This window comes from Notamacropus eugenii, chromosome 6 (assembly GCF_028372415.1).
Source record: "Notamacropus eugenii isolate mMacEug1 chromosome 6, mMacEug1.pri_v2, whole genome shotgun sequence".
In the NCBI taxonomy this organism is placed as follows: domain Eukaryota; kingdom Metazoa; phylum Chordata; class Mammalia; order Diprotodontia; family Macropodidae; genus Notamacropus; species Notamacropus eugenii.
Window position 1 is genome coordinate 76,484,328 of NC_092877.1, and position 16,278 is coordinate 76,500,605.

General features: G+C 37.5%; 1 protein-coding gene across 6 annotated transcripts in view; it reads right to left on the bottom strand.

Moving 5' to 3' along the window:
* The window catches only part of PPARGC1A (PPARG coactivator 1 alpha), a 779,791-nt gene that overhangs the window by 15,496 nt on the left and 748,017 nt on the right, over positions 1 to 16,278 (bottom strand). For all 6 annotated transcript variants that reach the window (XM_072620378.1, XM_072620376.1, XM_072620375.1 and 3 more), the window contains 3 exons: positions 6,756 to 7,668; positions 6,086 to 6,190; positions 5,835 to 5,955 (listed from right to left, as the gene is read on the bottom strand). In XM_072620378.1, the coding sequence (XP_072476479.1) occupies positions 5,835 to 5,955; positions 6,086 to 6,190; positions 6,756 to 7,668 (1,139 nt within the window). The remainder of the gene's footprint in view (positions 1 to 5,834; positions 5,956 to 6,085; positions 6,191 to 6,755; positions 7,669 to 16,278) is intronic.

Genomic DNA, 16,278 nt, shown 5'->3' on the forward strand with positions numbered 1-16,278 from the left:
AGTGAATAGACTGACACTTATGTAAAATTTTTAGCAGTGTGTGTGGTGTGTGCTTAAAAAAAACATTTTAGGAGGTTTACTACTGTAAAAAGAAAAATAGGGAGAAATAAATATAAGAAACTGAATTGCAAAGGAACCACTCAGAGCTGAGAGCCATACTGTAGCAGAGAGAAGATTGGAATCAGAGGACCTGAGTTCATATTCTGATGCTGTGATCTTGGGACGTTATGTCCTGTTTCTGGATCTCAGTTTCCTTACCTTTAAAAAAAAGATGTTGGACTATGTGACTTTTACAGTCCTTTTCAGTTCCAAATCTTTGATGCTTTGATCCTATGAATTACCGCTAAGGGATTTAATGAATTTCGGAATTCTAAAATTAAACTGAAATCTGCAGCACTGAAGGGGAAGGGGGAGAGAAGGAGCACTGAATCTGAAAAGGATTCCCATTCAAATTGCAGCTCTGTTACTTATATTCCTGCGTGACCCCAGTCAAGCCACCTCTGAGATGAGATTTTGTCTCCTGCAAAGTTGAGGATGATGAACAAGATTATGTCTAAGGTCATCCCTTGCGATCCCGGTCCTATGATTTCACATCAGTATTTAAACAGAATTGGGCAGGTTCAGAACCTCTGTCTACAGCACTGCAGGCCTTGCTGAGTGCCATAAGGGTGAGAGTCAATGATCAATTCAGGAGTGATCCCCAGGTAGTGGGGAAAAGACAGGATGGACCTAAACAATTAGCTGAAAATACAAAGAACCACAAACTCTTGAACTGGATGGAACCTCAGAAATAATTTCATCTACCCTGTCCCCCTAATTATTTAAAATGTGAGGAAACTGAGGTTCATGCAAGTCAAGTAGTTTGCTCAACACCACACAGATAAGAAGAAGAACTTAGCCCTGAATCTAGGTCTCCTCCAATCCAAAGTTCACCATTCATCCATTCTGGCTCTGCCACGGTCCCTCTCTGACACTAAGGAAGGGCATATTGTTTCAACTGTCTGTCCTTAATTTTCTTCTCCTACAAAAAGCAAGAAGGAGACAAGATCACTGCTATCTCCAGAGGAAAATGATCACTTGAACCCATGCTGAAATCTTTGTTGTGGAGTACTATGCATTTGGTTCTCCTAATTTCAGGGTTATGTCATGAAATCCTTAAGTCTCCTGTTGTACATAAAACCACAAATACAGAATGTTAATGAACTGCTAACTACCAGACCCCTTTATTTTTAGTATGTTTTAGTTTTCTTAACAATTTATATTTCAGGTAGATAGAGAAGTATGTCTGAAAGTTAAAATAAAATTTGCAGGCAAATTCTGTATGCTGTATTTGTGAATGTTAAAAAGGAGCTACATGATACCATGGCAGAACAGAAAGAACCCTGGTCTTCAGAGTATCAAGAGGCCTTCATACTTAGTAGCTGTGATTAGGGGCAATCCAGTTTATCTCTTTAAAGACAAAAAGATACCAGTCTTTACTGACATGAGGAAATTGCTTGATAAAACTTAACTGGCACTACATGCATGGGAGTTACTATTATTATTAGTGACATTTGAAAAAAATTTTCCTTATAGAACTGAAGAACTAAAATCCTTGAAAAAATTTCTTCAAAATAGTATTCAGTCATCCTTATCTTCTTCCTTTACATTTATAAAGAATAGTTGACTGCTGGGGTATATAATAAAACTTAAGGTTTATGTTGCATTAACAAGAATAGTAAATCCTCATTAAGTCAAAACACAGGGGACAAATACAGAAAGAGTCATATTAACTGACTTTGCATTATCTAATATCAAAAACGGTATGAGGGCAATTAGTAAACTGAGGAAAAGCTGTTGTTTCAAATTGTGAACTACCGAAAATAAGTTGAATCTGGCTAAAGACTAAATCCTTAAACAATGGGAAACCAAACTGAGAAGACAAGACAAATTTAAATCCTGATTTTCACTTCTGGACTTGTTTCGTAAGAAACATATAACATGAACATCCTTTCTTCTTTCCAATCCAAACAATTAAAGACTCCTGAGCTCATTCTCCATGCTTAAGGTGATTTGATACTTCCTAACAGTTCCAATTCAGATATGGAATGTGACCAATGAAGGGGACAAAGGAATCCCATAATAGAAACTGACTCTGTGGACAAAAGTCGAGAAAGGGGTAGTAAAGAATGGAAAGATGGAGAAAGATAAAAGGACTGTCCAGATACCTCCAATGAAACGTCAAAAACAGGGGTGGGGAACCTGCAGCCTCGAGGTCACATGTGGCCCTCTAAGTCCTCAAGTGCAGCTCTTATGACTGCATCCAAGCTTCACAGAACAAATCCCCTTAATAAAAGGATTTGTTCTATAAAACTTGGACTCAGTCGAAAGGCCACACCCAAAGATATAGAAGGCCATATGTGGTGTTGAGGCTGCAGGTTCTCCACTCCTGGTTTAAGACATATTCTTCCTCTGCACTTCTTAATAAGAAAATGGTGATGATGATGAGCTCAGAGAGCTGATCCTGGAGGATATAAGTTCTTTCAACTGGTGTTTACTGAGTTCTAATTTTATGCTTAGAATCTTGAAAAAAAAAGCTCCAATTGCTTCAAAGGGAGGTCTCCACACAAGGTACTAACAAAAACTGATTTTGCTTATCTTCTGAGATTAATCAAGATTAGGCACACTCAGGACTACTGTATATGTTTGAATTAGGACAGAAACAAACAGAACCTGGAAGAAAAATGGATGGCTGCCTAAGAGAGCAGCATGTGTACAGGCATTCATGATGACCCATTAGACCTAGTTTGGGAATGTGTGGGTTAATGATGCTCTTAGCTGCATATTATAACACCACTACACATAAAAAAATCATTTCTTTCGACAAAAATGAGTATCAAAAATATGACATAATTGCCTTAACATCAAATCTATCATTGGATAAGCATTGTTACTGGTTTGAGTTTTGTTTTGCTAGATCAACTTGGGCACAGTTGATGTGGCTAAATTAAAATGCCGGAGTCATTGCCCAAGAGCTAAAGATTTGGTTTTAAATGCCAGACCATATCATAATTTCTTTTTTCATATTTTAAATTAACACCTCATTATCATGATTTTTTGGCAGCAAACTGTACAGATTGCAAATAGACTGGACTGAAAACTCCACAGGAAATTAAAACAGTTGTAGTTTAGATGTAAAATACTGAGCTTTGGCTCACAAGATTCTATTAAAACACTCTAAATGAATTTAAACTTTTTAACCTAAAAGATAGAGCTTGGAATGATTTGCAGAAAGACCCTGGTTGTTCTTAGGAATGTGTTTGAGACAGACAACAAATGCAATAGCAACAAACAATTTAATTACACATGTATGTGTATATATATATATATATATATATATATATATATATATATATATATGTGTGTGTGTGTGTGTGTGTGTGTGTGTGTGTGTGTGTGTGTGTGTGTGTATGTGTGTGTCTGTATATATACATATACAGACACACACACGTATATATACATGTATATATACACACACATATATATATCTTATATAGTAAGTGTCAACTAGTAATCATTAAAGTTTCTGTATTGTTTATCTTGAAAAACATACAAAATTTCACACCACAGCTCCCTCATTTTTCTTTAAAATTTCTCAAAAGCTTTTAAAGGCCTTAAATGGTTCTCTGTGAGAATGTGGCCCATCCAATAATTGACCATGGGTATGTTATAATGGCAATTTAAATGGGAAGATCTTTCCCATTCATTAATAGGCCCATGTGACCTGCACAGGTCATATGGAAGCCTGAATCACATGAGTTTGTGGAGGGAGGAGTTTGCTGAAGGGGTAGAGCAGGAAGGGTGGAACAGGAAGAGGCAGAGCTAGAGCAGAACTGAGAGAAAATTGATCAGAGCAGTCAGAACTGAGGGAGAGAGAGGAAGAAGACAGTTAGGCTCTTGAGTGTTTGTTTGTGGGAAGCCTAGCAGAGGGAAGGCTTGAGGCTAGTGTTGCCCTCTGCGTTGTTATTGTATATAGATTTCTTTGTTACTATGGTGGATTTGACTTTCTGGTGTCTGAATAAATGTTTTGGTTCTGTCTTCCATGCGGAGAATCTCTTGAATTTTGTGATTCAGAATTGCACCAGGATATTCAGGGCCATAGTAGTTTCTGAGAATATCACGTTAGCGCTACATATAGCTTCCTGAAAATGGAAAGATTTCCCATACATGGGCCATTATATATATTTGAACTATATTTTAACATTAGCTTTTCAACTGTCTACATTAACAATCTTTTTTGATTGACTTGCTTACTAGTCAGTCATAAAAAGTTATTAATTAAAACATGATCTGTTTTGCAGAAGTAAGCAATGTCCATGAGGTAATATAATGAAGGGTTTTTTAAAAATCTAATAAAAACCAAATCTGAAAACACTAAAAATGTGCATTTTTTCCACACAGGTTACCAATATGTTTCCAGTCTATTAAAAAAAAGAAAAAGGTCTTGGCTTGGTCACTAATTAAATATACTTCCAATATATTTCCCAGATGGGACTTCTAATTTTCATTAGTCTTCACAAATGTTAATGAACTAAACTCTGTTAAAACCACAGCTCATTTCATGAGTAGGGTAAATGAGAATGAGAGCTATGACAAGTGTCTGCAAGTCCCACAGCCTACGCCTAAGCCCCAGCTATCCAAAATGTATTACTAACTCTCTCACCTGGTCAGTTTGATTTCATTTCAAATTTCAGTACCATTCTTTTTCATGCCCTCCTTATCTTTGGCCACCTTCTCTCTGGCCTATAAATGGATAGGCTACAGTCTGATTTTGATTATCTTTTTTCAGCTTTCTCACATGTTTCTTTTTGGTCACATACCTTTCTTTATATCTATCTATCTATTTTGCAGTAGCAAAAGACTGCAATCCTCCCTTAAACTGTGATTGACATAAGTCATTACTAAGAATACCAAATGAACTCTTCCCCTTTGGCTCTTTGTATCTGTATCCACACGCAAAAGAACCTCTTTCAGACTAACTTAAATAGCTGCCAGTGATTGTTTAAGCAGTGGCTAGCTAATGAGCCAGGGAACTGCACTGGTTTGCTAGGGTGAAGATTCACATTAGCAATGGCTTCAGCAGCTGTTTAGGGAGAAAATCTTGTGGCCAACTGGTTACAGATGGTAAAGGATGGATGAGAGTTAGCCTAAACTGGGAGGATAGGTCAAAACTGAATTTTTATAAAGAGAAATTGATTACTACCTCTAGACCTGGTCCATGGAGATTATGTGAAAACATGGTTTTATAGCATATAATGGGCTCTGCAAAAGAAAACAGCTAGAAGATGTGGATAAATGTACATAAATAATCTGATTGTATATTCATAGAAATGTCAAGAAATGACAGTTGTCCCTAAAATTTCTCTTAGTCCTCCAAGTTTCACCTTCCCAAAACCTGACTTGAGCCCATCTCTGCAATGATTACTCAGTCTCTGGGGTCTCGGTCAATGGAAACTTAATTGGACACAAAAGTAACGGGAATAATTGGGAACTCATTCTGGGATGGGACAAACCTAATCTCTCTTACTCGATATATTTTTATTCTCTTCAAGGATGACTAAATGTTTTAATCCATAGCAGAAAACATGAAGTTAAGGTTTAGGTAAGGAAGACATACTAACTTGGCATTTGCCTGGAGGTAAGCAGTATCATAAAGCTGAAGATAGATGTATATGATTTTTGAAGCTAAAAGATATTGTTAGTTACTTTACTTTGGTTTTAGTTGTAATCTACAGAATGAAAAATAAAATGACAACAAACTCCTTTAGAATGAAAACAATCTCCATGCTGCTTACAATTGCCTTCTGCCTCTGCCTCTCTCTTTGCTTGGCCCTTTCAGACTCCCGTTTCTCGTATTCTTTGCGGTACTCTTCCCTCTTCAGCTTTTCATGCTGATATTCTTCATAGCTGTCATACCTGGGAAACACAACTTAATCAGTAAATCAAGCACCTCAATTTGCCGATGCAAAATGAAGAATACGTTTCTGGTCATCTTGTTATCAAGAGGAAGGAAAGGGAGGCAGAGGAAAATCAAAGGCATCATCACCTGGGCCTACGGCCATAGGGCGACCTGGAGCGTGACCTTGCATATAAGGGAGAACTGCGATGTCCCCGGTGTCTGCAGTGGCTGGACTCATAGAAGTAACAAGATCTGCAGGAGAGGAGAAAAACAAAATGGAAAAGAAAAAAAAAAAAAGCATTTGCACCTGCCATGGAGCCTGAGTTTATCGGCACTTGGGAAGACTCCAGAGCTACATCTTACATAAATGGGCATTTTCCTCCTCCCTACCAGGGAGATTTCCCAGTGACAGTTTGTGATCATCTAGTCAGCTTAAAGGTCTGGAGTGATGTGTTCTCTCTCAACGTCTCTTATTGATGTTAACACTGAGCACCAGGTCTGGTACATTGTCAGCTTTATCCTGCATGGATCTCCACTATACTGGCATAGGGCAGCTCTCCAGGTAATGGAAAAAGTTAGATGAGCAAGTTTCTTACAAATTGCTCTCTCTGATCTGACTGGCTCTATGTGGCATGTTCAAGGCTGGAAGATTTAAGAGAAGAGGAGAAGAATTGTGAGTACAACAATAACCTTGTTAGCTCTGGCATCTCTCTGCAATTCAGTGGCAAGAACTGAAATAGCTATGGATTTAGAATGCTTTTGACTTCAGACTGAGTCAGTCTGTAAGGATTTTATTTCTGCTTCTAACTTAGTTTACCTTGAAGAAGATCTGCTGCTTGGTGACCTTGATCTTGACCTGGAATAGGGAGATCGGGAACATGACCTGTGTCGAGAAAAGGACCTTGATCTAGAGTGTATCCTTTGGGATCTTTGAGAAAATAAGGATTTGGGTGGAGACACTGAATCTCTACATGGAGAATTAAAAGAAGAGCAAGAAGGTGATACATCAAACAATGAATAGGATTGTGTCCCATCCCAAGGGTATCTTAGTTTATCACTTTCATCTTCACTGTCATCAAACAGACCATCCATAGCTAGTCCTGAATTTATAAACATAGGTAGTTTGGAGAATTGTTCGTTACTAAAATCACTGTTCCTCAGTTCACTGGTCTTGTCTGCTTCATCATCAAAAACAGCTTGACTGGGATGACCAAAGTGCTTGTTCAGTTCAGCCCGGATTTCCTGGTCTTGGAGCTGTTTTCTGTGGCCGCATGGGGAACCCTGCTTGATCGCCTGAAAAGTCTCTCTTGTGTAGCACTGGTCTGAATCTGTGGAAGAACGAGTCTGCCCCTGACATCCAGGGGAGGCATCTTTATATTCTAGTTGTCGAGAGTCCTGGAGCTCCTGTGATAAATTAATGCGTATTTCAGTTTTTGCATTAATTGACTGACAGTAGTCATGGTCGCCAAATAGCCGTAAACTAGGCCGTTTTGCCTTTCTCTCCTCGTGTCCGCTGGATAGTGCTGAAGTCTTGCTGAGCTGAGCATACAGCTCTGATTGTTCTGGACCTTTCTTAATGGGGTTATTTACTTGGGTACCAGAAGATTCACTATAGCGAGGTTTCTTTGAAGGTGGCACACTGGTTTTACATGATGACTTCTGCTTTGGAGAAGTCCTAAAAGGATTATCTTGATTAGCTTTATGAGGAGGAGTTGTAGGTGGAGTTAGGCCTAGGGGGGGAAAAAGAGAGTGAGACAGAACGAAGGGCTTTTTTGAAGTGCAGAATGATGCTTTTTAACTTTTTTTTTAGAGTCAAATAGGAGTATATTCAAAACATACAAAAGGGAAGCAACTAAATCTACCACAAAATCCAGATAAAAAACAAACAAACAAAAAGCCTCTTTTGCTCTAATCCACTTTCACCAAAAACTGATAGATCTAAAATTTGCCAGAGATCAGAAAGAGCCATGGAATTTCATACTTTAAACACCCATGCTAACATTGTCACTTCCTAGAATTAGCATATTACCATTGGCCTCTTCAACAGCATTACTTGTGCTGTTTGGTCAAGGACATTCTACAAGCTGTGACATAGAAAATAAACGTGGTAGGATCAGGGGAGGGAAAATCACAGAAGAGCCTTGCTGGAGTTGGCATGATAAAGATGCTGCATTAGATGCTCAAAGCTTAGGGTTCTTTGTCAAAACAAGAAATTCCACCCTTGCAGCCAAAAAAAAAAAAAAAATGAGCACATTAAAAGAAAGAAATGGGGAAAAAGGCAGTATGAAAGCAAATTAGTAGGAAAAAAATGAAACAGACACCTTCAAAATAAGTTCTGTAATACATGGTGTACTAATACAGGGACCCAAAGCAGCTCCACAACTTGAAGGCAATGATTCTTTGTCTCCACAGTTCATTAACTTAGTAAACCATGGCTAATGTAGGTATAATACATTCTTGTAAGCATAACTAATACATTCTGTCTAAAATATGGTTCTGCAACAGAAAACTAAGTGAATAGTAACACTAAACATTGCAGCAGCACTGAGCCATTTTATTTAGAATTGAACATTAGTAATTGTTGTAAGGCTGAGGGATAGAAACTTATCGGAGCTTCAGTGACTAATTAAATAAATAAATGAATGAATTAGGGAAGAGGAAACCACAGTTCAGAATGTTAACTTTCTCACAGAATGACAGGAAGCTACGGCACCAGTTTCTGTAGGAGATTCTTTACACCAAAGTGACGTAGTTCATCCTATATGAAAACACTTCATCATAAGCCACAGTGAATTGGACCCTGAGACCAAATAACTAAAGAAAAGGATGGACTACAGTCCTAGAGACTTTCTGCTTATGTAGGATTATGCTGGTTTGCAATACACTAGCTCTACATAGGGGGATGTGTATTCAGCAAAAAGAACCTAAGGGGAACTAATGCGCCTAAGGATAGATTTAAGGCAACCCCACGTTTCAAGGAAAAGCAGTGGTTCCCCTTACTTTCAAAACTGGTATAAAGAAACCATGTAGGTCATCAAAAAGCACATGGAATTTTATGGTAAGGCTATCTCTCTCTTCAACCATTTACAAAGGGCACAGGAATTGTGTAAATTGTTGTTGTTTTTCTATTTTATTTCACCATTTGAGCAATTTTGGTATTTCAGTACAATCTATCCAATTGAGGGGGCAAAAGGCCCAGATAAGATATATTAGCTACTACTCCCAAACACTTTTATATTTGGCTTTGGAATCTAGCCAAAGGAATATACTCAATGAGGCATTGCACACATCAAAATTCAAGAATTATATACTTATATCCTTCCATCTCTAGCTGGGAGACCCTGCCAGTCTCTCTCTCCAGTAGCCTGGATTTTGGCTTTCCATTTTACTGGGGGATAAAATACAATGCAGCAGATCCATTTGTGGACAAACAAGAGCTGATAGGTTTTTATTTTTCAGAATAGAACACCTGTCAGGAAGACACATTATCCTTCAATCTCTCATCTGCAAATAAGTCAAATTTGAAATTTCCTTAAGTTTCTTCCTTGAAAGAACCCCTTTCCCCATTCAATCTACATTTTATCTGGCACAATACACAAGCTTCTACTTCAAATTTCTCTTGAATATAGAGTTCATATGAAAAAACATTCAGATGCAAAAGTAAAATTTCTCCCAATATGGGAGGAATCTTGATGACATTCTTTCTAAGAGGAGAGAATGATTAAAGAAATGAGGAAAGAGTATTTAATAATCTTCCTGCTTTAGAGTAAGGAGAAGGGAGCCGAATGGGACATGAAGATGGAAGAAGGCACAGGTAGCTTCTGGCAGATTTTCCTTGGATGTTTTTCTTGGTGTGGGACAAATGATTCATGTAGAGGTTATTGAACTGGTTCTTTATGATCCAGACAGTGGGAAGAGGGCTGGTATGTCTTAGATTAGGTCAATATATAATTTGTGGTTGAGCTAAAGGATATCAATACAGGAAGAAACAATTGAGGACATGACAAAGTCACTGTCAATTAGACTGGTGTAAGATGAAATTACTCTTAAGAGATCACTGGGTAAAGCAACATAATGACAAATTAGAAATCTAACCAAATAGGTCCTGGGCAAAAATTACAGAAACTTCTATTTCCTTCATAATGTTTTCCCTGATCATCTCAGGCCATGGGTCACATCTCATTCCTTAGAACTCCTGTGTCACTTCCTGTATGCGAGTCATTTGGCACTTCTACAGAACATTGTTAATTATTTTATGGACATGCCCATGTTTCTAACTGTACACAGTGTAAACTCCTTGGGAGCAGGGATTTTCTAAATTACTTGAGCAGTCATAGTGCTTTGTATTAGAAAACAACTGTTGACTGAAGTGGATTTCAAAGAAAGAAACCATGAATTTTATAAAACTGAAATTAGGGTTATTAAAAAGAAATTAGCCTCTTAAGTAATACAAAGTATCAACAATTTAAAATTGATATAGAATTGCTTCTCAATGGATTTTAGGATTATAGATTTAGAACCAGAAAGGTCCTTGAAGACCATTTAGGTAAACCCTCTCATTTTACAGATGAGGAAACTTGAGTTCCTGTAGTATGGCTATAATGGAAAGATGGTTAGTTAACCTTGGAGTCATGAAGACCTGGGCTAAAGACCTATCTATAAATATTAGCTTTGTGACTATGGATAAGTCCCTTAGCCTCCCAATCTATAAATTACAGATATATTACCAATAAGTGGAGTGAATTTTTATACCAATAATTTCCTAGGCTCAAGAAAATAAGTCTAAAGCAACAATAAAAACCCAAAATCCCTGAAAGCTTAGAAATGTTTTCCAGTCTCAAAAACTTGAATTCTTTGTCCATTACCTCTTAAATCATTCCCAACTTTCTAAAATGATAAAATCACATGGCTAAAAATGTCCTTAAAGATCATCCAGTCCAACCTTAAACATAAATCCACTTGACAAAATCCCTAGAAAGCAGAGAGCCAGTCTCTGTTTGAGTACACTGTCTCTATAGTGGCTGGGAATCACTTAGGTTACCACATGAGGTAACCTATTTTATTTTCAGATGGCTCTACCTGTTTGGAAGTTCTTTGTTTGGAAGGAAATAATTTCTACCCTTTGGTTACATCCATTGGAGCCACAGAGACTAAGTCTAATCCCTTTTGCACATAATAGCCCTCCAACTATTTGAAGACTCTTATTATATCCCTCCTGAGTCTTCCCTTTTTTTCAGACTAACCATACCTAATTCTTTCAACAGTTCCTCACATGACACGTTTAGAGTACCCTCACTATGGTGGCCACCCTCCAGCTTGTTAATGTCCCTCTTAAAATATGGTACCCCCAAATACACAGAGTACAGTGGGACTATTACTTTCTTTGCTCTCAATATTGCATTCTTTGTATGTAGCTACCATATCATACTATAGTCTCGCATTGAGTTTAAAACTCACATCAAACCTCTAAAAACATTTTTTTGGGGTCAGGAAAGGTAGCTTGTGACAAGCCTTACTGTGGTTGTATGTTTAGATATAATTACCACTCCACTTAAACTGCCATATATATGTATGTGTGTGAACATAATATTGCACATTATACAATAAACAAATATAATACTAATATTTATCCAAAGTGAAAACTTTTCCATGATAGACCAACCTGATAACCTGAAGATAGCAAGAGGTGTCATACAAACAGGATTGCAAATCACCGTCTTCAATAAATTTAGGACTATTTATTGAAACAAACAAATAAATAATAAAAGCAATTTCACAAATTTTAGAATTGATTGTGCAAAGCAACAACAAAAACAGTGCAATCTGGACAACTATCCAAACTTTTGTCATCGGTTGATACCTTTTCAGTTTGACCGAGCTATGAGGAAAAATCCTAGAAGGACAGAATTTCTTATCGGTGTGCTGCCTATTTGAGCTACAATTCTCAGGCTTGTTTGAGAGTGGAATGTAAAGAAGCATTCTCTCTCTAAGCAGAGACAAACTTTTAAAAATTCCTAATGAATAGGGAAACCCTCACACCTGTAGAACATTTTGGGTAGGAACCCATCTGACAGAGTACAGAAGTTTGTTTTTTTTTTTTCATAAGGTAAGAAAGAGGTAGAGAAGGAGGAAAGAGCTCACCACTTAATTCATGAACACTAACACCTTTTGTCATCTCATCATAATCATGGTAATCTTGATTTCATGCTGTGAGCCCAAATCAATAGTGCTAATACCTTCCATAATCTCTGGATTTTTCCCCCCATCCCCTGATTTCTTGTTGAATGTGTACATTTTGGTGTTGACAGTGCAAGGTATACACCCTGCTCTCTCTTGAACTTAGCCGATTTTGACAGATTGATGTGAGGACAGATGGCTATTACAGGCTGAAGGCTGACAAGAGGCAGTTCAGAGCATTGTTAACACACTCGCACAAACTCTCAGCAGTGCAGCACTGTGCAGAATGTAATTCAGACTATAGCTTTTTTATTGCTGCCTATTTTCTTTTGTCAAAAGAGCCTGCTGTGCACAGCAACAAATGGCTGCCATTACCCAGAATGTAATGGGTGTCAGACAAATCACGTAACACAAACAATCAAGAGTATGTAGGGCATATTTCAACAGAGCACAACCTTAGCAATATTTATGATTACTGCATTGAAATGTGCTCTATAATAAACAAGTACCTCTATGCCACTCGCACTTACGTACTTCTGCCCAGCAAATCTGGGAGAAGTGGCACACACTCTACAATCATCCTTTTAAAGTCTTTTTTAAAGTAAAAGACAAAGTATATTTTCATGACATGTTGTATACCCTTTTTCTTTGTAGGGCTCTTTTTTTAATTGAGTGACTGGAGAATGATAAGTTCTGTGTTTTATCTGAGGTACTCTACTATCTACGTGCTGATTTTGGACTTTTTTGTTTGCTTAAAGTAGTTAATATCATTTCAAAAAATCAACTAATGAATCATAAATAACTTTCTAAGTGTGTTGACTTTAAGTGTCAAATGCATTATGAAGGCAAAATAAAAAACAACTATGAGATTATGAGATCAGATGCCAGTGTTCAGCTTTTACCTATAAACACGATGTCTTCCCTAAGAGACAACATAAGAAATATCCCCATCCAAGGGATAAGAGGTTCCCTCACATGAATAAGGAAGCAAGAGCATGCCTAGATTTTTATAAATGTGGAGGTCTTGAAGAAAGTTCAGAAGGAAGCCACAAAAATGAATACAGAATGGGAAAGTAAGATCTATCAGGAATATTTTAAAGGTACTGAGGTTGATTCAATCTACTTAAGAGAAGACTGCGGGTCAATTTAACCATGACTTCCAATTCTGTATATAAAAGTATCTATCTCCACTGAGGGTAAAAAAAAAAAAAAAAGAGAGAGAAAGAAAGAAATCTCATTGACACTACAACATATGGTTTGACATATGGAAAAATTCTTAATAGCAAGTGTTGTCAAATAACTAAACCTGTTGAATTTCTTTCTCTAGGGTTCTATGGGCACAAAAGCAAATTAAATGACCTCTATGAAGTTACTTTAAAGTACATTGCTTCTCTTTATAAAATCCAGAACTCCTGGTAAAATCTTGTGTCCACAATACAAGAACAAAATTGTACCACAAGCTGTACAGTGAAGTAGATCACTTAAGGAAAGAGTGACTAAACTTAACATAGAATCAAAATCATTCTAAGTTCTTAAGAATTTTTCTCCATTATGAAAGCCTCTGAAAAGAGGATTATCAAGAGTACCATTATGTAATAGGTCACATAAGAAAATAATTAAATTGGCAAATTGGGGATTTTTTTTAAAAAATTAATTAATTTCTTTTTAGTTTTCAACATTCACTTCCACAAGATTTTGAGTTCGAAATTTTCTCACCATCTCTCCCCTCTGCATTCTGATTACCCCTTCCCCCATCTTCCCTCCTTTCTATACCACCTCTCTCCCTTCTCTTATCCCCTTCCCCTCTATTTTCTTGTAGGGCAAGATAAATTTCTATACCCCATTGCCTGTATGTCTTATTTCCCAGTTGCATGTAAAAAAAAAAAATTAACATTCATTCTTAAAACTTTGAGTTCCAGCTTCTGTATCTTCCTCCCTCCCCACCCACCCCCATTGAGAAGGCAAGTTATTTGACATAGGTTGTATATGTATAGTCATGCAAAACACTTCTGTAACAGTCATGTTGCGAAAGACTAACTATTCTCTCTGTTGACCCTGTCTCTCTTCAAAAGTATTTACTTCTAATTACTCCTTCCTCCCATTTACTCTCCCTTCTATCATCCTCACCAACCACTCACATATCCCTTTACCCCTTACTTTCTGTGGCGTAAGATAAATTTTCATAACAAATTGAGTATGCATTATTCCTTCCTTAAGCCAAATTCAATAAGAGTAAGGTTCACTCTTTCCCTCTCATCTCCCCTCTATTCCCCTCCACTGAAAAGCCTTTTTCTTGCCTCTTTTATGTGAGAGATAATTTACTCTGTCCTTTTTCTCCCCTTCTCCTTCTCCAAGTATATTCTTCTCTCACCCTTTGATTTTATGTTTTTTAGATATCATGCCTTCATATTCAGCTCACCTTGTGCCCTCTGTCTATACAGATAATCTCTCTAACTAACCTAATACTGGGAAAAGTCTCAAGAGTTACAAATACTATCTTTCCATGTAGGAATGTAAACAGTTCAGCTTTAGTAAGTCCCTTGTGATTTCTCTTTCCTCTTTACCTTTTCATGTTTCTCTTGATTTTTGTATTTGAAAGTCAAATTTCCTATTTAGCTCTGATCTTTTCATCAAGAATCCTTGAAAGTCCTCTATTTAATCGAATGGCTATGTTTTCCCCTGAAGTATTATACTCAGTTTTGTTGAGTAGGTGATTCTTGGATTTAATCCTAGCTCCTTTGACTTCTGGAATATCACATTCCAAGCCCTATGATCTCTTAATGTAGAAGCTACTAGATCTTCTGTTATCCTGATTGTGTTTCTATAATACTCAAATTGTTTCTTTCTGGGTGCTTGCAATAATTTCTCCTTGACCCAGGAGCTCTGGAATTTGGCTACAATATTCCTAGGAGTTTCTCTTTTGGGATCTCTTTCAGGAAGCAATCAGTGGGTTCCTTCAGTATCTATTTTGCCCTCTGGTACTAGAATATCAAGGCAGTTTTTCTTTATAATTTCTTAAAAGATGATGTCTAGGCTCTTTTTTTGATCATGGCTTTTAGGCAGTCCAATAATTTTTAAATTGTCTCTCCTGGATCTATTTTCCAGGTCAGTTGTTTTTCCAACGAGCTATTTCACATTGTCTGTTATTTTTTCATTCTTTTAGCTTTGTTTTATAATTTATTGATTTTTTTATAAAGTCATTATCTTCCATCTGCTCCATTCTCATTTTTAGATAATTATTTTCTTCAATGAGCTTTTGAACTTCTTTTTCCATCTGGCCAATTCTGCTTCTGAAGTCATTCTTCTCCTCATTGGCTTTTTGGATCTCTTTTGCCATTTAGTCTATTTTTTAAGGTATTGCTTCCTTTAGTATTTTTGGATCCCCTTTAGTAAGCAGTTGACTAGGCTTGAATGATTTTCTTGCATCACTCTCGTTGCTCTTCCCAATTTTTCCTCTACTTCTCTTACTTGATTCTCAAAATCCTTTTTGAGTTCTTCCATGGCCTGAGACCAATTAGTAATTTTCTTAGAGGCTTTGGATAGCTTTTGACTTTGTTGTCTCCTTCTGGTTGTATATTTTTATCTTCCTTGTCACCACAGTAATATTCTATAGTTTGTTTGTTTTTTCTTGTTTTTGCTCATTTCCCCAGCCAGTTACTTGATTTCTGAGCTCTTTGTCAAGGTAACTCTCTGCTTCCAGTAGGGGTGGGAGGGTGTACTGTCAGCCACTAAAACCCTCATAATCTGTGGACAGAGAGCTCCAGAAATAGGTACTTCCACTGCCCCTGCTGCAGTGGTAGCTGCCTCAGGCTCCTTCTCCCCTTCAGCTGCCCTGGGGCTGGGGCTGGACCACTTTACTCTGGAACACAGGTCGGACAGGTTCTTTCCACTGACTTTTCAATTTGTCCTCGGTGTTTTAGGGTTGTGAAGTCTGGAAATTGCCACAGAAGCCAGTATTTAGTCCCCCAGATGCCTGCTCCAGTCTCATCTGTGCTAGACTGAGATCTTCTCCCAGGCCATAGATAGACGTTTCCCATTCACCTTCAAGGCTGTCTTAGGCTACACATTAACTTCACTCTGACATTCTATGGGTTCTGCAGCTCCACAACTTGTTTAGAGTCATTTTTTATAGACATTTGGCTGGGTTTGGGAGTAGAGTGCTA